Raw genomic sequence first — 26,256 nt, forward strand, 5'->3', positions numbered from 1 at the left:
TTTTGCTAATCAGTTAACTAAGGTATGTAGAAGTACATCACAATAGTAATAGGGGACTTTAATTATCCTGACATCAACTGGGAGACAAACTCTGCATCAAGTGGAAGAGCAAACAGATTCTTGACAAACCTAGCAGACAACTTTGTCTCCCCAAAAGTAGAGAATGGAACTAGGGGATCAGCCATATTGGACTAATTCTCACTAACAGAGATGAAATGATAGAAGGTATTGAAGGCACAGGAATCTTGGGGGGGGAGTGATCATGCAATATTGGGATTCAATATTATGCAAGTACAAGTAATAGAACACAGTCAAACTAGAGTCTTGGACTTTAAGAGAGCTAATTTCAATAAACTTAGAGAGGGCTTGGGAAGGATTCCATGGATGAGAATCCTCAAGGAGAAAACAAACCAAATAGCTTGGGAATTTTTGAAAAGTGAGATTATAAAAGCCCAAACTGGCACAATACCAACGAAGAAGAAAAATAACAGCTCTCAAAAGAAGCCAGCATGGCTGCATGAAGAACTCTCTGATAAATTGAAAGACAAAAAGGACAAGTATAACAAGTGGAAAGAGGGGCACATAACTAAGGCAGAATATCAGCAAATAGCCTGAGCCTACAAAGAGGAAATGAGGGATGCTAAGGCTCAAAATAAACTAAGGCTTGCGACAAAAGTCAAAAATAACAAAAAAAGCTTCTTTCAACATGTAAAAAAATAAGAAAAAAGTTAAGGAAATGATTGGTCCACTAGTGGGAGAAAATAGCAAGAAAGTGACAAGCAACAGGGAGAAAACAGAACTATTTAACTCATTTTTTGCATTTGTCTTTACACGAAGGGAAAAAACAGTCCAACCTATCAAAAACAGTACCGTAAAAAACAGATTAGAAACACAAGTTAAGATAGGCAAGAAAATGGTAAGTGAGCATCTGTCCACTCTTGATGAGTTCAAATCACCAGGATCAGATAGATTACACCCCAAGGTTCTGAAGGAACTGACTTTTCAAAGATTCTGGAGCACTGGGGAACTACCAGAGGACTGGAAAAGAGCTGATGTAATTTTCAACTTCAAAAAAAAGGAAAAAACTGGATCCAGGAAATTACAGACCTATCCAGGGTTCTGAAGGAACTGGCAGATGTGATCTCAGAACCACTGAACTATATCTTTCAAAGATCCTGGAGCACTGGGGAACTACCAGAGGACTGGAAAAGAGCTGATGCAGTTCCCATGTTCAAAAAAGGGGGGGGGAAATGGATCCAGGAAACTACAGATTTATCAGCCTGATCTCAATACCTGGGAAGATTCTGCAAAAGATAATCAAGCAACGAATCAGCAAAAACTTAGAGGCAAACAAAGTCATTACCAAAAGCCAACATAGGTTTGTCAAAAATAGATCATGGCAATTTAACTGGCAATTAAAATCTATGGAGGAATTAATGCAAGAAAATATTATTTATTCTTGGTTCCAGTATAGGCAATTATTAGAAAGATGGAGTATAGATCAAAAAGTGGGTTTTGCTATGGAAGATGTGAATTTGATGAAACAAATTAAAGATCAAAGTAGAACTCATCTAAAAAGAGTTTATAATGCTTTAGTGGAATTGGATTCAGAAACAGAATTAGTTAAAGATTGTATGGTTAAATGGGCTCAGAATTTTGAAGAGCCGATTTTATTAGATACATGGGAGATAATTTGGGTGAGGAATATTAAATTTACTCAAACTCAAAATTTACGAGAAAATTTTTATAAAATGTTTTATAGGTGGCACCTTGATCCACAAAAGTTGTCTCGTATGTATCCGAATGTACAGCCCAAATGTTGGAGATGTGGTTGTTTGGATGCAACATATTATCATATTTGGTGGTCATGCAGAAATGTAAAGGCTTTTTGGATTAAGATTTGATGGAACATTCAGAAGATTTTTAATAGAAGGATAAAATTTACACCACAATTATTTTTGTTAGGTATTATTGTAGATTGTGATGCTAAAGAGATTACCTTAATGTTAAATTTTATTATGGCGGCAAGGTTGCTGATTGGGCAATATTGGAAGAAGGATTCCTTGCCTACTATAGAAGAATGGTTTCTTAAAGTTTCTTATTTATCAGAAATGGCAAAAATTTCGGCTTATCTGAAAGACCATTCACAAGAGAGAGATATTTCTGTGTGGAAAAGATGGGTAAATTTTGTACAGAATAAATATGGGATTTGAAAGTATTATTTAGCTTTTGAATAATTTATAGTTTAAAGTGGGTATGGTTGGATTTGTAGTTTCTATGTATTGGAGTTAAAGTACTTTAAATTTTTTGGATGTAAGTATAGTTGATTGATGTTCATTTAATTTGTATGGGTTTTTTTGTTTCTTTAACACTGTATTCAGCTCTGGGAAGGAGGGGGGGAGTGTTATGGGGTGGGAGGGGGGGTATTTTATTGTAAAAAGTTTATAAATTTTTCAATAAAAAAATAGATCATGCCAGACAAATCTTATTGCATTCTTTGACCAGGTGACAAAATTAGTGGACCAGAGGAATGCTGTGGATATAATTTATTGGACTTCAGTAAGGCATTTCATAAAGTAGACCACAACCTACTACTTGATAAGATAGAAAAATGTGGGTTAGACAGCATAACCACCAGATGGATTTGGAGCTGGCTGACCAGCTGTATTTAGCATGTGGTCCTCAATGGAATTGCATCTACATGGAGGGAAGTGTGTAGTGGGGTGCCCCAGGGCTCTGTTCAGGGCCCAGTGCTCTTCAACATCTTCATCAATGATTTGGATGAGGGGATAGATGGGGAACTAATCAAATTTGCAGACGACACCAAGCTGGCAGAAATAGCCAACATTCCAGAAGACAGGCTTAGGATACAGGAGGATCTGGACAGACTTGAACACTGGGTGCTATCTAACAAAATGAAATTCAGTGATGAAAAAAGTAAGGTTCTACATTTAGCCAAGAAAGAACAAATGCACAGGTATAGTATAGGGGGTACCTTGCTCAATAGTAGTAACTGTGAGAGGGACCTGGGAGTCCTAGTGGACAATCACTTAAATATGAGCCAGCAGTGTGCTGCAGCTGCCAAAAAGGCCAACACAGTGCTAGGTTGCATTAACAGAGGGATAGAATCAAGATCACGTGAAGCATTAATACCACTTTACAATGTCTTGGTAAGGCTACACTTGGAATACTGCATCCAGTTTTGGCCACCACGATGTAAAAAGATGTTGAGACTCTTGAAAAAGTACAGAAAAGAGCAACAAAGATAATTAGGGGACTGGAGGCTAAAACATATAAGGAATGATTGCTGGAATTGATTATGTCTAATTTAATGAAGAGAAGGACGAGGGGTGACATGATAGCAGTGTTCCAATATCTCAGGCATTGCCACAAAGAAGAGGGATTCAAGCTATTCTCCAAAGCACCTGAATGCAGGACAAGAAGCAATGGATGGAAATTAAGCAAGCAGAGAAGCAACCTAGAACTAAGCAGAAACTTCCTGACAGTTAGAACAATTAATCAGTGGAATAACTTGCCTCTAGAAGTTGTGAATGCTCCAACACTGGATGTTTTTAAGAAGAGACTGGACAGTCATTTGCTGAAATGGTATAGGGTTTCCTGCCTGACAGGAGGTTGGACTAGATGACCTCCAAGATCCCTTCCAACATTATTATTATTATTATTGATCATTGTACAGTCAGCCAGATGTTCAGATGGTTTTGGCATTTTTGTCTACCTATCGAGTCCTTACCAAGGATCTGGGATAGGTAGATGTGGATGTTTGATACAGATATTGTCACAGGATGGAAGCTGTTCCTAGTAAGGCCACCTTTTGCAATTGACTGATGGTGAATTTGTCAATGTCAATGGTGTTCAGGTGGTGCTCCAATTGTTTTGCGATTGCACCCACGGCGCCTATTACTATTGGTACTACTTTGCTTGCCTTTGCCCACAGTAGTTCTATTTATGTTTGTAGGTCTTTGTATTTTGTTATCTTCTCCAGTTCTTTCTCTTCTATTCTGCTATCTCCAGACACTGTCACATCCACCATCCAGATTTTTTTTGTCTTTCTTTGACAATTGTTAAGTCTAGGGTGTTATGTGACAGGTGCTGGTCTGTTTGAATTCTAAAGTCCCAGAGCAATTTATCATTTTCATTTTTTATGACTTTCTCTATTTAATGGTCCCACCAGTTCTTGCTTACATGCAAATGATATTTCTTGCATATCTTCCAATGCACCATTGTTGCTACTTTGTCATGCCGCTGCTTGTAGTCAGTCTGTGCAATCTTCTTGCAGCAGCTTACCAGGTGGCCCACTGTATAGTAATAATATATTTTGTGAATGGAATTCAACCAGCAAGATGTGCTACTAATCCTTAAGAGGAGACTGGAACAGAAAATTGTGAGCTCTTAAAAGAATACCAGATAATTATAAATACAGAGAATAGGATTTTTACTTGTAACCACTGCTTTTCTGAGGTGGTTTTTCTTGCCTAATGGAGAAATGTTGCCTATAATACTTGTTTAGATGGTCATTTCTTTAATTTCCTCTTGCCAAAACAACTTTTTTTGGCATTTAAAGCAATGCAAAGCAAAAAAAAAACCCCTCTGTGATTTATGAGTCTGCATAAATACTCTGTAAAATATAGATCATGTTTGCAAGTGGTTAGGGATGTGTTTGCATCATTGAAGTGGGTTTAGCTGATTCAGTGCAAATGATAGTTATTTAGTTTGCAACTGAAGACAAATTATATCCAACTATATTTATTTATTTGAATTGAATTCTACAACTTCTGGAGGCACTCACAACTTCCAGAGGCAGGTTGTTCCACTGATTATTATTCTGTCAGGAAATTTCTTCTCTTCTTGATTAGTTTCCATCCATTTCATCATGTCCTGCCTTCAGGTCCTTTGGAGAATAGGTTGACTCCCCCCTTCTTTGTGGCAGCCCCTTAGATATTGAAACACTGCTATCACCATCACCCCTAGTCCTTCTTTTCATTAAATTAGATATAACCAAATCCTGCAACTGTTCTTCATATATTTTAGCCTTCAGTCCCCTAATCATTTCCGTTCCTCTTCTCTGTTCTGCTTTCTCCCTTTGCTCATCACCTTCTTGCCATTTTCTCCCATTAATGAACCAATTCATAACAATTATTGCAAGATTCAGCATTTACAACACTTATAAAAGATAGTTCAGAAAAAAATGAAAGAAAAACAACTAAATTATCAAACTACTTCTTTGAATATTTGAAAGGTATTGTTTCTATAATAGCCAATTTTTCCCAAGTATGTACAGTTACAAAATGTTCAGGAAAATGAATGCAAGACTACTGTTAAGTATTTTGAAGTATTTGACTTATTTGTCATTATGTTTCATATAAAATATAGAATTATTGAATAGGAGAATGAGTTTTTTTGAAATCATATTATTATGTATATAGGGCTCTAGATTGCAGCAACCTAAACTGACTTTTCTATTTTATTTTTCATTTATTAAAATTATATCTCCCTTTTTACAACAAAGATAATTTGAGGGAAAGGGGGTGAAATTAATAAATGTGTAATTTGGGTTGCAATGGAATAAATATCTTTGTTTTGGCAAATTGAAATAAGAATATTTCAAATACGCTTCTCATTTTGTTTCAAGAATACTATGGTACTAATTATGACTGAAGGTACATTCTTCATAAAGTGGTAGAATACGGGATAGCTGGATGAAACCCAGAAATACTTTATAACTCTGGGAATTTATAAATACACATATGCATACTTTATAAATTCTTTCAGGTCTTTCAGAACTGGAAGATAAAAGAAAGAATTATGATATGAAACCATCAAGGGTTTTATCTTAACACACACACACATACACGTATGTATGTATGTATGTATGTTTATAAAGGGGAAGAAAGGGATTCAAAATACAGGCTGTCCAGAGTCTCTAATTTTTAGTAAGTTTTAAATACATATAGTTTAAGTTTATATAGTTCTATGTCAAAGTTCTTTCTATATCCCTCTACTGCAAAAAAAAGTATTTAATTGCCTTTGGAGGGTGGGGAAGATTGTTAAGTGCACAGTGATATTGAGGCCCTGCTGAATCAACTGAATTAATATAATTGACATTATGGAGTTTGGGATTGGGATCTGACATTTTAGAAATGACATTTGACAAATACTGTTATGGAAAGGGCAATGTAATCTTTCCTACTCATTCAGAACAGAGAAAGACATTTTAACTTACTTTTCATGCAGTGAATTTTACTAAACTCTTCTTATCAAATAATTTATAGAGCAAATTGTTGTGTCCTGAGCAGGATGTTGCATTGGTCCCAGGCATTCCAAAAGCTGCCCGGGACCAGTCTGAGCGGCACCGGCCTTGTGCGCATGCGCAAGGCGTGAATATGCGCTGTTACTTTGTTTGCCTTTGTCTGGGTCTCCGGACACATAAAGAGGCCTGCGTGCCTGTTGCCGTTCGTTCGCATGTTGTTTAAAGATGAATAAAGAACTGTTGAACTTCGCCATGTTTATTCATCATTTGTAAGCGAACAGAGTATTTAGCACAAGTGGTAGGTTATTTCACTTGAAATTTGATACTGTGAATGATATCTCTATGAACCTCAGCTACTTATTGTTCCTATAGAAATACAATTTAGACAACCTAGTAGTCAAGAAATAAAATATTTAATAAGTTAACTTACTTGTTTCATTTCTTATTCTTTCTCTTGAAAATATTTCTGATTTTATGTTGTTGTACAAATGACTGTGGGAAGTGGAAGCTTTGTGTCTTTTCCAACTTTAATTGTAGCCTTTTAACCCATCCCCTTCTCCACAAAATCTCCATCCATTGGCTTTATGGCACCATTTATTAGAAGGGTCTACAGAAACAGGAGTGTTGGAGTACTTTAAAATGGTTCCAAGGCATCCATAATTTGTAATAGCTTGTAAATCAACTCATAAACTTCATGGAACACTTACAAGCATTTACACTTTGCTAACAGTAGATACTGTTTTAGAACTGGGATCTCACCCCTCTGATAAAAATAATTTATCAGAAACCATTAATTATTAGATTTAACTTTAGGGTAGGAGGGAAAATGGCAGTTGAACCTCCTTCCAGCATCTTTGGTAAATACTTACCGTATATGCCGCCGTATTAGGTGACCCGGCGTATAAGATGACCCCCGTCTTTATAGCCGGGCCGCATTCCTAGAACGTCGTCTTATACGCCGGAAACTACCAGTATTTCCGGCGTATAAGACAACTCGGCGTATAAGACGACCCCCGTCTTTGGCGCCGATTTCAGCGCTCGCGGAAGTCGTCTTATACGCCGGCATTTACGGTATTTTTTTATACTTCTGGCCAATTTTATGTCAAAAAAGTGATGAAAGACTATTTCACTAATAAAAAAGCAAAGGGAATCATCGTAGCCCTGACCTTAGAAGATAATATCATTACTACAACAAATATTAAGGAGCAAGAGAACCTGACTGTAGAATTAAGCTATCTGCAAGATTATTTTGGAAATGACCACCAAAGGAAAGAAGCAACTAAGAAATAGCCCAAACTGTATTCCACAGTGTAAAAGAAAGCTGAGGTGAGCAACAGGACAAGGTTGGAAAACAACAAAAAGTTGTAGCCTTTCAAACACACCATGATTCTCATAGAGTTGTAAGTACTTCCTAACTTAAGAATTTAACAAATAAAATAAAATAAAACAAGACTGCTACATCAAGAAAGGAAGACTCTGCTTCCTCCTGCAGAAGGCTAAGGAAAGACAAGATTAATTTTCCTCTCTGTTACCCAGCAAAGTTCCTTATAACCCTACCTCCCATCGATTACAAGACATGGGGGAAATAAAAAAGGAAAAGCCACTCAATAATCAGTGTAGAGACTATTCCAAAGGCATTAAGAGAGTTCTGTCAACTCAAGAGCTCTACAGCTGTAATTATTTTTATCTCTCTGAATGATACTTACTCCAGCCTTGATAAACTTACATAGATTCTGACAACATCTGGTGATGATAGTTGTGGTGTTACAACAACAACCAATAATGTAGGGTCTGTTGATAAAAATCAAGGGTATAGCCAGAGTGCTTCAAAAGAACCAGGTTCGGCTGTCTATCCCTTTAAATAGCTTGCTTGCTAGGGACTTCTCACATACCAGAAAACAGTAAAAAAATCGGCTAAGCAAGCTTCTAAACTGTCACCCTAAACTTATAGATTGGATATATATCATTTATTATGTAGTTTCTTGGGATTTAAAAGACTTTGTCTTCTTTTTAACAAGCCAGGTAATGTACAGAAACTGTTCAGTATCAACATCAAATCTATCATCAAAAATATAGTGTGTTCCCCATCAAAATTTTTAAAGACATCTCATTCTGGCCACTGATTCAACTTCATTCTCCTCATTTGCTTATGACTACAGCTTCCTGCCAAGAGTAGAAGGAAATTACCCCAGAAATCACTATCCAGCATAGAGAAAATGCAATTTCTCTTTCTTCTCTCATAATGACTCATTCTATGCTCAACTAATAAATCTCCCAAACAGATTCAGATTTTAAAACAAGTTTTACCTTTGATAACTTTTATCCCTCAGCTGGACTTATATATATGATATATATGACACAATATGGTTACTAAAGAATATTCCTTGAATATTGAATCTTGGCTCTTGTGTTTTAGATCTATTTTTCCCTTCATTAGTTAAGGCTTCCCATGAAATAACATGAGAACTATCATTAGGATTGCAGAAAAAACAATTGCAACCAGCCTGCCTTCCATTGATGATCTGTATACTATGAGCTAGAAATAGGACTGAGAAAATATCTACAGACTCTTCACAGCCATTTGCCTGAAATGGTATAGGGTTTCCTGCCTGAGCAGGGGTTGGACTGGATGACCTCCAAGGTCCCTTCTAACATCATCATCATCATCATTATCCTGGACATAAACTGTTTCAGCTCCTTCCCTCAGGATGTCATTATAGGGCATTGCATGCCAAAACAACTAGACACAAAGAAGTTTTTTCCCTTGGCCATCACTCTGCTAAACACCTAATTCCCCAGCACTGTTATATGCCTAAAAATATTTACTCATCTAGAAGGGAATGTATTGCTATTATCCTTCTCATCTTTCCTATTGGTATCTTATGATTCATCACTTTGTGATAAGGCCTAGAGGAAATGGATTATAGATCATTTTCAGTGTAGATTCAGCTAGGAATATAGTAAAAATGTGACACCGATGGATGACTGATGGTAGACTCAGACCAGGGATGGCATTTTAGTTATAATCATCCCTGATGTCTGAGTTGCATTTGACATCATGGATCCTTCTAGAAAGATTTATAGAGTTGAAAGTCAGGGCATTGTTTAGTAGTTGGGAGGGGGAGACCTAGGGGGAGGGGAGACATCTAGCCATAGGCCCCTAGCTCCTATTAATCATCTACCTGAAGCCACAGATTAAGATCACCCATCAGCAAGTATCATGAAGTGTTTGTGAAAGCATGATGGGAAGGAATAGGCTCTAACATAATTCTATCAAGACTGAGTATGTATTTTAATATCACACCTCCAGGATCTGAAAAGTTTCCATCATTAATTTTGGATATGGTACAACTCCCCAAACTAAATTGGCATGCACTCTGAGATATTTCCTATTTTTTGTGCAAGGAACAATGTCCAAAAAGACCTTTGTATAAATCCATCTTTGTGTCAATTGCAGTTGCACCTGAATCAGGAGACTCTGCTCTTGGTCAGTTTTGCATGAGTCACTTCCAATTGGACTATTGCCATATGCTCTACATGAGTCTGCTCATAAAAAAGTATTCAGAAATTGCAGCTTCTCCAGAAAGTGGTGGCACTGGAGGGCTCCTTTAGTAAAACAGTCATTTAGTAGGTAAGCAGGAAGCATGCCGTCTCTGTCACACCATTCCCCTGAGGTTCAGATGACTCTCTTGACTTTTAAGAAGGTCTTAAAAACTGGGTTCTTTCCTCAGGCCATTAGTGGAGATGAGTTTGCCTAGTGTGCCCTTTGTTGATTAGAAATTGATTACGTTTACCTTTAATTTTATTATTACAGTATATTAATATATGTAGCCATGGACATTTGCAGAATAAGTAAATAAATAAATGAAATAACTGTCAATAGTTTTCAGAAATAACTGGAAATACCTATTCTGTTTAGATCCTGCCAGAAGTGATTGCTGATACTACACTACTAGCAAAACATGTCTAGACAAACACGTCTGGCTAGGATTTGTTCTCTGAGTAAAGATCTTTGGTTAGGCAAGTAAATATAGCCTCTGTCATTTCCCAGGTCAAATGTGGTAGATTTTTCTCTGAACCTATAATTTAAAAAGAACACATTTGCTATGTAGTAAATATGCTTCAAAAAGCTAATCATGAACGATTATTAATCTTTACAATACATTCAGTGGCCAGTACACTTGTTCATGATTGTCTCACACCTTAGAAATAGTCATCCTAAATTTGTCCCTTTATCCAACAAGACACAAAGGGCATTTTCAGCTGAAATCTTCAGCTCACCATAAAGAATTATAAAGCAAAACATGACAAGAGATTGTGAATTGTCAAGTGGAAAATATCCTACATTTTATACTACAGCAAATAATCTTTAAAAGTCATAGGCAGCACTGTCTGGATAGGCTATCATTGGGGAGTACTAATATACAGGGGTGGTATACAACTGTATGATAAGCTGATTAAGTTATCCAGATTTTGTCACTGACCTTTCAAGAATTTGAATAATTTTAAATTTCATTAGTATATTTCTATAAAGGTTGGGTAAGAGTTAGTAAGTAAAAACTTATGAACTGAGGAATAACAGCAACTTTGGAAAGGTCTTCTGCTTTATATAGAACAGTATTTTCTGGAAGAATGAGTTTGCAGTTTGCAGGATTCAGCTTTGCACTTAAGGGTTTAAATGGGAAGCTGTAGTCCAAATTCCTATTGAATTTTGTTTGTTTGTTTGTTTTTGAGAAGATCACAGATTGCCAGGCTGAAAATATCTTTGTTATAGAAATATTCAGTAACTATAACCTTCTGTTTATTAAAGGTTTGGTGAAGTGAAATTGGTCTAGGATACAGTGACAATAATGATTGTGCAATTTCTTTTTCATTATAACAGGGATGGCTCAAAGCTACATCAGATTTTTCACAGCACGTCAGTGAATGATGTAAGGAAATTTTAGAATCTGAAAATAAAAAGGAGTTGGTCAGAACATAACTGTGATAATATGTCAGCAAATAACTCGGAAATATCAAAATAAATCAAAATAAATACATCCATTCTTGAGAGGGTTACAAGTAGTGTAAAATGGATGAATTGGTTGATAGTAATTATAATTTATATTGTAATTGTCCTGAGAGATATAGATGGAAGTTCCCTTTAAAGGCATTTTTTTAATGAAGTGTCCTGCAATACTAAAGTAACTTCCTATTTAAAGTTTAAAGAGTAGAAAAATAATTTGTATTAAGAAGCAATTAATTTGACTGACAATAATTGAACATATGGACTAGTGTTTGGGAAGTAATTGATCCTTTCCTAATATACCCTTCCAAATATTCATTCTTTATAGATAAATTAAATGAAAAACAGGCTGCCATTCACCATATACCCTATTATCCAAGTTTTAGATGCATACATATGAAAGAGATATGTTTATTGTAGAATAAAATAAATAATCTTGCTGGAATCCAGCAGGACTAGAATTTCAAATTATAAGCAAAGTCTATGCAGACAGAATTTTATGTGTTCCTTTTTTATGTTTACAAGTCCTTCTACACACAATGAAAACCATGTCTGTTGTATGTCCGCATCCTGGCTACAGTTTGTTGCAGGCAGAAAAAACTTTCAGTGCTTCGCACATAACAGAAGTAAAACAAAAACAACAACAACAACCTTGCAAGATTTATTTTCGGATAGTTGGCTTTATAACTGACTCCCTAACATACTTTCTGCTTCAGCTTGCGTTCTTGCATGGAAGAACCTAGAGGCCTAAATTGGATTAAAACCTATTTGGGGCAGCTAGCAAACTGAGCAGACTGCATGCAGAGTCCACTGTGTTCTGTGACTTAGGTGTGCTTACTGAGAATTTTAGGAGGCAGATCACAATATATTTGTAGGGTACCAGTTTGAGAATCTGTTTCAGATGAACTGTCAGCTAGAAAGAAATGGCACATCTTTACTATCACGTATCATTTTACCATCACATATCATTTTAGTTTGCAATTGCAAACTAAATTGCAATTTCTTAACATTCTGTAGCACAGATGATACTTGCAATTTATTTGATGAAAAGATGAACCTGAAAGACCATTTTAAAGACCATATTCATTGTTTTCACTTTCAGGTTACAGCAAGCAAGCAAACAAACAAACAAACATAATCTCATTTAGATTCACATCCAGTGTTGTATTTATTTTTCATCCTATGTATACATTATATTTTCTTATCACTAAGGACTACTTCTACAGTACACATTTCAAATATTTTGGCAATTTATCTTATTTGACAGTATTCCTTGTACCAGTCCCAAGGCACTGAAGATAGCATTTAAATTGCATACCAGGAAGGAAAATATTTGCACCTCATAATTGATTTGGGAAAATCATAGTTTGTGCACTATGTTTCACTGGAGTTTCAAATCCATCGGTTCATTTTCAGTTTAGTCTTTTTTTTTTTTTTTTTTTTTATTAAAAGTTTTATAAATTTTACAAAAAAGAAAAAAGAATACAAAACAAGAGACAACATATACAAAAAAATAAAACTAAACAATACATATATATAAAAAAAAAACCCCCACCCCTCCCAAAACCCCCCCCTCCCTTCCCCCCCCCCTGAGCTTCCCAGAGCAGAATATAGGCTTAAAAAGTAAAAATAAAAATTAAATTAAGAACTTTATATTTATATATATAAAAAGATTATCTATAATATATATAAAAATAAAACTTATGAAAAAACTATATAATATTTTTGTATACCCAATCTAAATTGTATAAATTTTATCCATTTATCCCAAACAGCAAAAAACTTCTCTTGCGTTTGTTGCTTTAAGAAAGCCGAGATCTTTGCCATTTCCGCCAGATAAGCTACTTTAAGAAACCATTCCTGCAATGTAGGCAAGGATTCCTTCTTCCAATATTGTCCTACTAACAGCCTAGCGGCTGTGATCAAATTTAACATCAATACAACCTCCTTTGTATCACAATCTGTAACAATACCTAACAAAAATAATTGCGGAGTAAATTTTACCCTCCTTCTAAAAATTCTCTGGATATTCCACCATACTTTGATCCAAAATGCTTTTATCTCTCTGCATGACCACCAAATATGATAATAGGAAGCCTCCTTATAACCACATCTCCAACATTTGGGTTGCACGTCAGGGTACATATAAGACATTTTTTGTGGATCAAGGTGCCATCTATAAAACATTTTATAAAAATTCTCCCTTAAATTCTGTGCTTGTGTAAATTTGACATTTCTCACCCAAATTTTTTCCCAGGTGTCCAATGAGACTGGCTCACCAAAATTCTGCGCCCATCTTATCATACAATCATTTTCAGTTTAGTCTTATCTACAAAGTAAATACTATAAATTTTCAGATGTACCTTAGACTAATATTGTTTTTTAATTGCCAACATACTGTTTCTTGTAAATCTCGATGGGATATGGGGCAATCTTTTCTTCACAATTTCTGTTATCATGTTTGCTTAAGCAATGCTGCAGTCAGGCAATAATAATCCTATCACTTTCATAGAGCTGTTTAACACACTTTTGAAAAGAGATTGTTGTTTGTTATCCAGGAGCTGAGTAAATTTTGCAGGGATTGTATTTAACTGGTAAAATTGGTTTTATCACAGTTGACAGTAGGACATGAGAAATAGGATAATATATTGCTTTTTTTGAGAACCAGACTGGTGCAAAGGTTAAGGCACCAAGCTAGAAACCAGAAAATTGTGAGTTCTAGTTCCTCCTCCTGTACAAAGTCAGCTGGATGACCTTGGCCCACTCACTCCCACTCAGCTCTAGGAGTAAGTAGCCAAGGGCAAATCACATCTGAAAAAAATGTTGCCAAAATAACTGTAATTAATTGCCAGGAGTCAAGATGATTCAGAGGCACACACATGGACACACACACACACAAAAAAAACCTCCCCTCACACTCCAGCATCAGTTATCAAGCGAAACATCACATTAAGATCTGATCGCATTTACTAATTATACAATGTACCTATATTGAAATTGTTACAACTACAACATAATTATTTTTTCTCTCTTGTTAAAATCAGTCATATTTTAAATAATGATAAAAACACTTGAACCAGAGATTTATCGAGTGAAGTGACCAGACAACAAGATGCCACTGAAGTTTGTCATACTGTTATGTGTATATCATAGTTATTAATCCAAACATGTTCAAAAGGCCAACTGTTGAGGTTTTTTTTACTATCTTGATCTATTATAATTGCATTGCTGTTAACTTTTGAGAACATCAAACATAAGAACTTATGTTTATGTGTAGATGTGCAAAAGCAGTCTAATAGGAAAGGAGTGAGAGCCAGTTTGTCGGGGAAGGAGTGGCAGAATCTGGGGGTGGAGTTAAAAGACAGATCAGCTTAGAATTTCTACATAGCCTCAGGCGGACTAAATCTAATCTCCCTTGAATTCCATTGACCCTTACCTAATTCCTAGCAGGTGCTAACTGTTAGTTGAAAATATTCCTGTGCAATGGCACGAATAACAATAAATCAGTTTAATTGGACCTTCATGATCTTTCATGCCTGACACAGTTTGGTGTCATAGTTATGGCATCAGGCTAGAAACTGGCAGCCATGAGTTCTAGTCCTGCTTTGGATATAAAGATTGCTGAATGACTTTGAGTCAGTGATGGGATTCAGCCAGTTCGTACCAGTTCAGGAGAACCAGTAGCTAATTTTTTGTTGCCCAGGCCCAGAATGGACTTCCGGAAGTGGCATCCACATGGAGAACCAGTTGTTCACATATTTGAATCCCACCACTGCTTTGAGTCGGTGACTTTCTCTCAGTTCTAGGAAGGAGGCAATGGAGAAACCACTTCTGAAAATGTTGCCAAGTAAAATTGCAGAGACTTCTCCAGGCAGTGTCCAAGAATAAAAAAAACAATTGAATGAAATTAGGAAAAAAGAGGAATATGCTTAATAGGCATGAAATGCTGATATGGGGAGGGGAAGAAAAATCAGCAGGACAAATGAGCTCTTTGGCTGGCTGGCTGACTGAAATCCTGGACAGGAATTCACCATATGGCAACAATTCATTATATATAATATTTTCAAGTAGACTCTTAAGTAAGAACAATCTGTGCAGGACAATAATCATTATAGAGGATTATTCTTCAGCATAATATGTTACTTCTTGTCTCTTATGATTAAAAAATACCAGGGAGAAATGTACTATGAGTCAAGTGTTATTCTTATTATCCACTTAAAAAAAGGCTTTAATAAAAAGCAGTAAAAAACAGGCAAAAATAGTGTTATAATTCAGTAATAACCAATTTTATCTACAAATAAGTGCTGCTATTGTTCACAAAGGCACTTCAATTCAGTGTTTCTACAGTCTTACAGACTGAGTATTGTTTATGATTTTGAGATCCCAGATGAATTACTGTAATTCCTACCAGAACACAAATGCTTGGCAAACAGAAGCGGTTTTATTACAATCCAGATGAAATAATGAACTCTCTTTATTTAAAAACAAACATTTAAATCATTGCGGATGAACAAAATTGGTATGGCAATGAAGATCTAAGTTATAACAACCAGTTATTGTTATAATTTTGAGAGAGAAAAAAATAAAAATATGAGATCATGCAATATATATAATGATATGTGGGAACGATAACCAAGGGAGCAGTCAGATAAAAGGCAGCTTAGTCTGCAGATTGTAATGGTATTTGGGCATGATCTTGGGAAACAGGACAATGAAATATAAACAAAGGAACAGTCAGATAAAAGGCAGCTTAGCCCGCAGCAGGAATGTGAAAAGGACAAGAGATTCAGAAGAAACTCTCCCTAGTGTTTGGACTGTATAGTGGGGGAAAGAAGTACCTTCAGACTTGCAAGAAACTATTCATATAATCTTACAACAAAGTAGAATTAGCTCATGTGGTTGTGTTTTCAGTCTTGTCTACCTCATAAGTTGGACATCAGTCTTATACATCTGACTTACTTACCTCCCCCTCTACCCCCTTTGAATTCAAACACTAGGGAGAGTTTCTTCCGACTCTGTTGCCCTGCCCAAATTCCTGCTGTGAGCTAATTTGTCTTTTATCTGACTATTCTCTTGGTTGCATCTTGTTGTCTTATCTCCCAAGATAATGCCAAATACTATTATACTGTATATCTGTTCTTGACTTACTTCCATTAGTCTGGTATATTTTCTGGAAAGGCACTTTTGTTTTGTTTGATATTATGTAAATATAAATTCTACCTTTTTCAACTTTTGATTTACACAATTATGCAACTCTCACTAAAACTGTAATCCTAAAACTACTTACCTGGAAACAAATCCTGTGGAATGTAGTGGACTTTAATTGCTGAATTGTAGTTTATGATTCTTCATAGACTACTCAGAGGACAAAAAACTACTGAATAATACTGTCATAATTTGTACAGATTCCAGAGTGTTGAAAAGTGACTTCCAATTAGAAATCATATAAATTGTGAGGTTATTGTTCTTCAGTGATAAATATTTCACTTGAAGATATTTTTGAAATGCTTAATTTGAGACATAAATCATGACAAACCGTCTTTTCCCTAGATAAATATAAGTAATCCTTCTAATCCTTGTCCCTCCCTTATTCTTCCAGCTATAGATAAAACGAACAGTTTTGTGAGAAACAGTTTCTGCACTGATCATACAAATTCCTTTATATTCAAGTTCATTTTGTAATGGAAGCTAAAATTATATATATTTATGTATTTGAATAATTCTTTGAGACACTCAGCAGGATTTGTGAAGTATTTAATGAAATTGGAACAAGCTGGTAACACAGGATTAGCCTTAGTCAAAAAGACATATGCTCAGATGGTAATTACAATGTTTATGTTACATTCTGAGTATACAAGTGTATTCAAATGCTGATGTCTCTCCCCCTCTCCCAGCTATAATCATGTCCTTGCATAACACAGCTAGCTCGACGCTATGTTCTCCTTGCAAAACTCACATGGCAGTTACCGAGAAAACAAAGATTACTGATTAGCAAAGAACATAATCAGGTAGATTGACACTGTGCATGAAGCAACCATTTTCCTGGAATGTTGGACTGACACAAAAATGCTAAAGACAAAGTAATATCACTGGATACTATTTTAGGCAGCTACAGGATCATACTATTTTCTCTGCGTTGAAAATTGTACCAAGCATAAATGTGCAGATATTATCTTTACTGTGATAGAAAGAATCAGCTGGAAAGTTAAAAGCTTTTTTATGGAACTAGGAAGAAATGTATGCTGATATCTTTGGTAAGTTAAAAAAAGCACAAAATATTGAAAATAAAGATAATGTATTGAAAAAATACTAACATTTTAACAGAATCATTGTCTAATTTGATCATTTGAATCATCTTCAGATATGTTTGTATGTCTGCTATGTTTTGACCTTAAAGGTTAGCACTTTAACAACTTTTAAAGGACAGCAAGGATATTGCAAGCAATTGCCGCTTGAATATATTGGCAATGAAAGTACTCTTTCATAGTTTCAGTGCATGATTTTAATATTATTATTTAAGGAAAGTATGATTACAGTAATTTAGAATATTCACTGAGTTCTTATGAATTTAACCTGTGTAATTTTCATGAATTTAGCTTTTGTGGGATTCTCTGAAATAATAGTTTGTAGTATAGATAAATTTGGATAAGTATTTCTGAATACTATGGAAATGGTTACTAGCAGTGAGACTCCCTTAGGATAAATACTCATTTCATAATATACTCAGTATATTACTATTCATGTTTACTTAGCTTTAAGTTCTATACTTGTTTTCAAATATATATGTAAAGTCTTGGTTGTAAGAGGTTTGTTGATAGTGATTAGAAAACTGGATCACTGAGTTAAATATCTTCATGTGCTTTGGTAGGAAAATAAAATAAGGAAACTCTCTATGAATTAGCCTGATTAAGTTTCTTGTTCATATAATCCACTCCTTTTACAACTGCAGGCATGAGTAACATAATTGTTATATATTATTGTGTAATACACATAGGACAATTATTCAAATATTTTCAAATGACATAATTTCATAGTATGTATTCTACACAAGTAGCATAGCATTTAGTAATTTAATACAACAGTATAACCCTTCTCTTGAGGAAAAATGGAAACGTTTACCCTAATTTTTATTTTTAAAAACTCTACTTTTTTAATGCTGGATTTTGCATGTACTGTATGTTACAATTTTCTGGAAAAAAATCATGTTTTTTTTTAATAATTGAAGAATACATATATTACCTTTTTGTGATAAATATCCATATTTCAGTAATAAATATGTGACTTGTTTTACTTCTAAAGTTCTTTGTTTCTCCTGACATTCTTTATAATTCTTTGAAAAAGTAGGACTGACAATGATTTTTGAGTTCATGTGCAGAACATAATACTGATTGCTGTAAATGCTGGTTATCATCTCTGTCTTCCACTAGTTAAGAAAACAATTTTCAGGTCAAACACAATAGTGATTAAGCTTTAATTATCCAGGTCCCTGTTAGAAAGAGTTTAATTGAAAATGTATAACATACACAGGCTCCTCATGCCTTATCCATTGCCAATAATATAGTACATACTTCTTTATACAATACAAGGATTATACTGGCTACTCTATACATATAGTATCACTTAGCGATCACAATTGGGACTGGCAACTCCATTGCTAAACACTGCAGTCACTAGGTGAAACATTATGTGACTGGGAAAGGCTTATGACCTAATTTCCCCTGTGGTTGCTAACCAAATCTCTGTGGTTGCTAAGTGAGATGATTATGACTTACTACTTTACTTTTACTTCCTCTATTAACTTTGCCTGTCACAGATCAGTTGCAAAGCACTTGAAGGGCAATCACATGGTTGTAGGATCCTGTGATGGTTGTAAATGGGAGGATTGGTCACAAAGCTACTTCTTTTATACAGTTATAGTCAGTGCTTTTTTTGTAAAAAAAAAAAAAAAAAAAAAAAGATGCCAGAACTTACACACGTCATACAACCCGCCTTGCCTACCCTACAAGGTTCCATCCAAAAAAGGTGCCGGAACTCCGTTCTGGGCATTCTATGAGAAAAAAAGCCTGGTTATAGTTTCAAACAGTTGTTAAACCAGTCTGTAAGTAAGCAAGGCCTACCTATTTCCATATGCAGATATGTTGATTGTTTTGAATGGCTATAGGTTGTTGTTTATATGTTGTATATACAACTTGGTGATAATTCATACTGTTATATTCCAGTGAATGATAATGGTAAATGATTTTTTGATAAAAAGTATACAACATTTTGAATAGGTGGGAATAAGACAAGACACTACTGAAGAAATAAGCAATTTGAAAACTCCCAAATTAATGAAAATTGTAACTAGTGATATTTTCAAAAATATGACAAAAATAACCTACTCATATGTACATGTTGAAAAGGAATAAATATAATTGTAAAACCATTGAATTTATTGTTTATGATAAAAATCAGAGATAACATATGAAGGATCAAGATGAGAGGTATGAATGTGAACAGATAATTTGCTAAATTGAAGAGAGTATGATTGATGTAAAACCAGAACAACTTGCAGGAATAGAAAGTATAGGTCCCAACAGTATGAATAGACACTTATTGTAAGAGAACAAGATGTGGAAGCCATTTGGGACAGAATAAAAATAATTATCTAGAGCAGAGGTGTCAAACTTTCAACATCATGTGACATGCCGCGATGTATCATGACTTTTTTTCCATTGCCAGCAATGGAGTGGGTGTGGTTTAGCCATGACGCATCCGGCCCGTGGGCTAGCAGTTTGACACCCCTGATCTAGAATGCCACAGAATTGAATAGAATTATTACAATGGGAAATATGAAAAAGGTAGAATAATGAAGTAAAAAGGTTTTTAGGGTAAAAAAAAAACATGTAGTGGTTATCACACAAAATGAAGATGAAAGATACTATACAATATATGGAAACAAAAAGAGAATGATAATGGAGGTAAGAAAAAAAAGCAGAGCTATTTTTAAACAAATAAAAGATTTGGAAAATGCACTGAAAAAAAAGAAACATGCAACAGGTTGAATGAAATTAAGAATTAAAGGAATGAAAAAATTGGGATGAAAAATTAATTAGAGAAAGCTGTTGAAAGTATTCTGAAAATTTTCATCGGAATCAAAGTTTATAGGTTTAAAAGTGGAAAAAAAGTAATGCTATTAGTGTTAATATTTAAGGAAAAAAAGAATGATGAAAATGAAGTAATAAATGCTGTATTAATGTTGGAGAATGTTAAGATTGTTCAATAAAATCAGATAAATACTAAATATGATTTATTATGGTTGGTTATAAAGTCAACCAAATGTTTAGATTGAATATGGCATTTTTATCCACCTACTGCAAGGGTGTCAAACTGCTGGCCCACGGGCTGAATGCATCACGTGGAAGCCGCGCCCATCCCATTGCTGGGAATGACAAAACTGGCCCGATACATTGCCCGGCGTCACGTGACGTCGCGACTTTGACATGCCTGACCTATTGAGTCCTTCTCAAGGACCTGGAATAGGCAGATATTGTTGTTTGATGTGTTAAAGATATTCTCGCAGTATATAAGCTGTTCCAAATATAGCTGCCTTTTGCATTTGACTGATTTTGTTTAAATGGTACTCCAATTCTTTGGGGTTTTCCCCCAAGGCACCTATTTTTTTTTTAATTGAAAAATTTTTAAAAGTTTTACAAATCAACCCTCACCCAATCCCTCCCAAACCCACCCCCCCTCCCCCCTCCCCAAACTTCCCAGAACTGAATATAGGCTTATTTAAAATTTAAAAAAACCTTTTACAACTTATAAAATAATTAATAATAAGATATACATAACATAAAAATTAAAAAAAGAAGTACTTAAAAAAGAAATAAAAAAGAGAGGAAAGAGAGAGAGAAAGAAAAAGAAAAAGAAAGATAAGAAAATAAAAGAAAAAAAAAGAAAAAAAACAAAAGACGGGAAAAGAAAAGAGAAAACAATCTATACAAACTATGAAAAAGCTAAATTATATTTTTCCATATCCAAATTATATTGTATAAAATTTATCCATTTTTCCCATATAACAAAAAATTTCTCTTGAGATTGCTCCTTTAAGAAAGCCGAAATCTTTGCCATTTCCGCCAAGTAAGAAACTTTATAAAACCACTCTTGTAAAGTAGGCAAAGATTCCTTCTTCCAATATTGTCCTACTAACAGCCTTGCGGCTGTAATCAAATTTAACATCAATATAACTTCCTTAGCATCACAATCAGTAACAATACCTAATAAAAATAATTGTGGGGTAAATTTAACCCTCCTTCTAAAGATTCTTTGAATATTCCACCATATCCTAATCCAAAAAGCTTTTATATTTTTACACGACCACCAAATATGATAATAAGTAGCGTCCAAACAACCACATCTCCAACATTTAGGCTGTAGATCAGGGTACATAATAGACATTTTTTGTGGATCAAGGTGCCATCTATAAAACATTTTGTAAAAATTCTCTCTTAAATTCTGTGCTTGTGTAAATTTAACATTCCTCACCCAAATAAGTTCCCAGATATCCAATGGGATTGGTTCACCAATATTTTGTGCCCATTTAATCATACAATCTTTGATTAATTCAGATTCTGAATCCATTTCAACTAAAACCCCATAAACCCTCCTAATATGAGTTGGTCTTTCATCCCTTACTTGTTTAAAAAGATTTTCATCTTCTCTAAGCCAACCCATATTACGATCCGTCTTCCATCTATCCACTATTTGTCTATATTGAAACCATGAGTAAATAATGTTTGCATGTACTAAGTTTTCCAAAGATTTTAACTGCCAATTTTGACCATCCCATCTAAGTAGTTGTGTATAGGAAACCATATCCATCTTAACTCCTCTCTTTATCCCCTCTATCGCATGCCAAGGTATAGCCCATAATGGTATTTTAAAATCACTTTTATAATATTTCCTCCACACCCTAAGCAAAGAAATCTTTATAATATGAGATTTAAAAACCCGATCCACTTTTTTATTAAAAATTAAATAGGCATGCCATCCAAAAAGTAAATCCCAACCCTCCAAATGGAGTATTTCTACATTTGTTAAATTCGTCCAATCGCTAATCAATGTTAGGACCACAGCATCATAATATAGTTTCAAATTCGGTACCTTGAGTCCATCTCTCTCACGAAAATCTTGCATAATTTTAAGTTTTACCCTTGGTTTTTTCCCTGCCCAAATAAATTTGTTAATACCTTTCTGCCATTCATTTAAATTAAGTTCATTCTTTAAGATAGGTAACATTTGAAACAAAAAAAGAAATTTTGGTAGGACATTCATTTTAATAACTGCAATTCTACCTATAAAAGATAACTGTAAGTTATCCCAATTCTTTAAATCCTTCTGTACCCCAATCCACAACTTTTCATAATTGTTTTTATACAATTTTGCATTAGAAGCAGATAATATGACCCCCAAATATTTTACCTTATCAACAACTTCAAAGTCTGTTAAGTTAACCAAAGTCTGTTTATCACAATTAGTTATATTTTTGGGTAATATTTTAGTCTTATTATTATTAATTTTAAAACCCGAAACACACCCATATTGATGAATCAATTGTAGTAATTTTACTACCGAATAAGTAGGTTGAGACAAAGTAACAACCAAGTCATCTGCAAAAGCTCTTAGCTTATATTCTTTTTTATTAATCTCTATTCCTTTTATTTCTTGAGACTCCCGAATTTTAATCAACAAAATTTCCAATGTTAAAACAAATAATAACGGAGATAATGGACATCCCTGTCTTGTACCTTTTTCTATTGTGAAAACCTCTGACAAACCCCCATTAACAATAAGTTGAGCAGTCTGTTTTTGATATATGTTAGATAAAGCTTGTAATATATTTTGTCCAAAATTCATCTCCTTGATTAAAGATAACATAAACTGCCAATTCAATTGGTCAAAGGCTTTTTCAGCATCCAAAAATATCAGCCCTGCAGAGACTTGGTTGTTTTTATCTAAATATTCTAATAAATTAATAATTTGTCTAACATTATTTTTCATATATCTTCCAGTTATAAAACCCGATTGGTCCTTATGTATAAGCTGCTGCAAGACCCCCATAAACCTATTAGCTATAATTTTTGCAAAAATTTTATAATCCACATTTAAGAGAGATATGGGCCTATAATTCTTGGGCAAGGTGAGATCTTGATCCTCTTTTGGAATCAAAGATATAAAAGCATTGCGCCATGACGGAGGAATCTCTAAACCTTGTAATATATTATTAAAAAGCTCACATAAAGGTTGAATCATCTCTTCTACTAGAGTTTTATAATAAATAGCTGTCAAACCATCCGTACCCGGCGCTTTGCCTAATTTTAATTGCTTAATAGCTGTCACAATTTCCTCATTGGTAATTAAACCATTAATCTCTTTTTTCTGATCTTCTGTTAATTTAGGAAGATTAGCTTTGCTTAGATAATTATTTATATCTGTAGTTTGTACATTAGTACTCTTATATAACTTTTGATAATAATATAAAAAAGATTTCTTAATCAATTCTTTCTGATAAACCAATCTATCATTATAATTTATTTTATCTATAGTTCTCTGTCTCTGTTTCTTTCTTAACTGATAAGCCAGCCATCTCCCTGGTTTATTAGCATTACAAAATGTATTTTGCTTCATAAATATTAAATTAGTTGCAGCTTGGTCAGCCATCAACATATTAAATTGTGTTTTTAACAATTTTATAGCTCCTTTCACCTTTTCATCTAAAGGATTTGAGATTAAAAGCTTCTCTTTTAATTTAATCTCATCTTCCAATTCTTTACGTTTTTGAGTCTGCTTCTGTCTATGAAAGTTATTCATTTTTATCAAAATCCCACGCATAAAGGCTTTACTTGCATCCCATACCATTGACATTGATGTTCCCTTATACATGTTTAAAACAAAATAATCTTTTAAACGTTCCTTTAATTTTTGAACATTTTTTTCTTGTTTAAATAAATTCTCATTCAACCTCCAGGATCTCCTCTCCTCTTTCTCAGCAACCAGTTCCATCCAAACTGGACTATGATCTGTCAATAACCTAGGAAAAATTTTTACATTCTTCACCCTGTTATATAAATCTGTTGTAATCAGGAAGAAGTCAATCCTTGAGAAAGATTGGTGTCTATCTGAGAAGAAAGTAAAGTCTCTTTCCTCTTGATTACGTTCACGCCAATAGTCTCTCAATTCCCAATCTTCTTTCAAATCAAAAAAAGCTTTAGGTAATTTAGCCTGTTTGAAGAAGGTAGAAAAACCTTTTTTGTCCTTTTGTGTATCTAAAACACCATTCCAGTCTCCCATTAATATCACTGACCTATAATCCAACAGAGTTATTTTCTGATGTAACAATCTGTAAAATTGTTCCTGTTGCTGGTTTGGTGCGTACAATCCCACTATAAGTATTTTCTTACCATATAAGCCAAGTTCAATCATGACGTATCTTCCTTGAGGATCTGATTCTACCAGACAAGCTGGTAGGTTTTGCTTAACGTAGATTACCACACCCCCTTTTTTCCCAGGGGCAGGAGATACAAAATGAGATCCCAGGCAAGCATTAGCTAAATATTTTTGGTCTTTAAGTAAAATATGAGTTTCCTGCAAACAAATAATATCATTATTATGTTGCTTTAAGTAATGAAAGATTTTCTTTCTCTTCTGGGGAAAATTAAGATCATTAACATTCCAGGTCAGGAACTTTGCCATCTCCCTCAACCAGGAGCCTGGAGAAGATTCCCTCAAGATCTGCTACTGAGGAATGTGTTGCAGAGCTTTTGGGTCTTGCTCCTCCCACCGGCATCGAAACAATCTGATGAGAAGATTCTTTAGCTTCTTTCTTCTGTTGTTCCTTTTCCTTACGTTTGTGTGCTGCACGAGTCATTCTCTGTTCTTTAACCTCTGCTTGACGCATCCATTCCACCTGCCCAGCAGCCATCAAACTTAGTCCTTCAGACTGCTGTTCCACCTCTTGGCCACTCAAGGCTCTCTGAGTCATGGATGAAGATGAGCCTGCTCCCAGGACTGTGTTGTAAAATTCTTTAGCTTTAGCAACCGTGTTAAGTCTATAACGTGTCCCCGCATGGCTCAAAGCAATACCCATCGGAATCTCCCATCTAAATGGCATCAATCTTGTTTTGAGTTCATTTGCTAAAAAAGCAAAATCTTTTCTACTTCTTAAAATTTTGGATGGGATTTCCTTTAAGATAATGATATCTTGGGCAGCAATCTGGAATCTCTTGTTATAAAAAGCTTGTAAAATCTGATTGCGCAGAGACTTCTTAGCAAAGTAAATCACCACATCTCTTGGCAAATTCTTCTGTTTCGCAATCCAAGAGTTAACTTTGTAGATTTTTTCCACTTCTCCACGTAATTCCTCTTTATCTATATTCAAAACAACAGCTAAATCATTAATTACCATCTCCATCAAATCTTGATTCATATCTTCTTTAAGACCCCTAATTCTCAAGGCATATTCCATCTGTCTATACTGAAACATAAGAATATCATCTTGTGAAGTTTCCACCGTTTTTTCCATATCTTGAAATTTATACTCAAGAAAATCTACTTTTTCTGCAACTTCTTCCACTCTGGAGTCCAGCTTCACGACCACAGAAGCCAATCCAGATAAAGCTGAGATTATATCTTGCCTCAAAATAGTATTATTCTGTTCAAAAAGCTCTTTCATTTCTTTCTTCATTTCCTCCTTACTTTCAGACTTGCTCTGTTCCAAAAGTTGCTTCACTTCCTCCCTAAATTGAGACACAGCATTTTCCATTATATCTTGTGCAGACGAACCTGATGGGGGAGGAGAAGGTGGAGATGTAGCCTTAGGTTGCTGCACGGGTGGTGTAACTTTAAGTTGTTGTTGAACAGTTGCAATAACAGGAGAAGAAATCACCTTAGAAACTATAGAAGCTGGTTGTCTCTTTGAAGCCATTTTTTAAAAATTAGTCCC

At 34.7% G+C, this 26,256-nt stretch overlaps 1 protein-coding gene across 9 annotated transcripts in view; it reads left to right on the top strand.

Annotated features, from left to right (window-relative positions):
- Positions 1-26,256, top strand: part of DMD (dystrophin) — a 962,852-nt gene that overhangs the window by 197,707 nt on the left and 738,889 nt on the right. The window contains exon 1 of one of the 9 annotated variants that reach the window (XM_039329653.1): positions 16,934-17,527. The exons of the other annotated variants lie outside the window; for them this stretch is intronic. Within the exon in view, the coding sequence (XP_039185587.1) occupies positions 17,509-17,527 (19 nt within the window). The 5' untranslated portion in view covers positions 16,934-17,508. Of the gene's footprint in view, positions 1-16,933; positions 17,528-26,256 lie in introns of those variants that run through there. 9 annotated transcript variants of the gene reach the window in all.

The sequence above is a fragment of the Crotalus tigris genome, unplaced genomic scaffold (genome assembly GCF_016545835.1).
Source record: "Crotalus tigris isolate CLP2741 ecotype Arizona unplaced genomic scaffold, ASM1654583v1 scf7180000024401.5802323, whole genome shotgun sequence".
Lineage (NCBI taxonomy): Eukaryota > Metazoa > Chordata > Lepidosauria > Squamata > Viperidae > Crotalus > Crotalus tigris.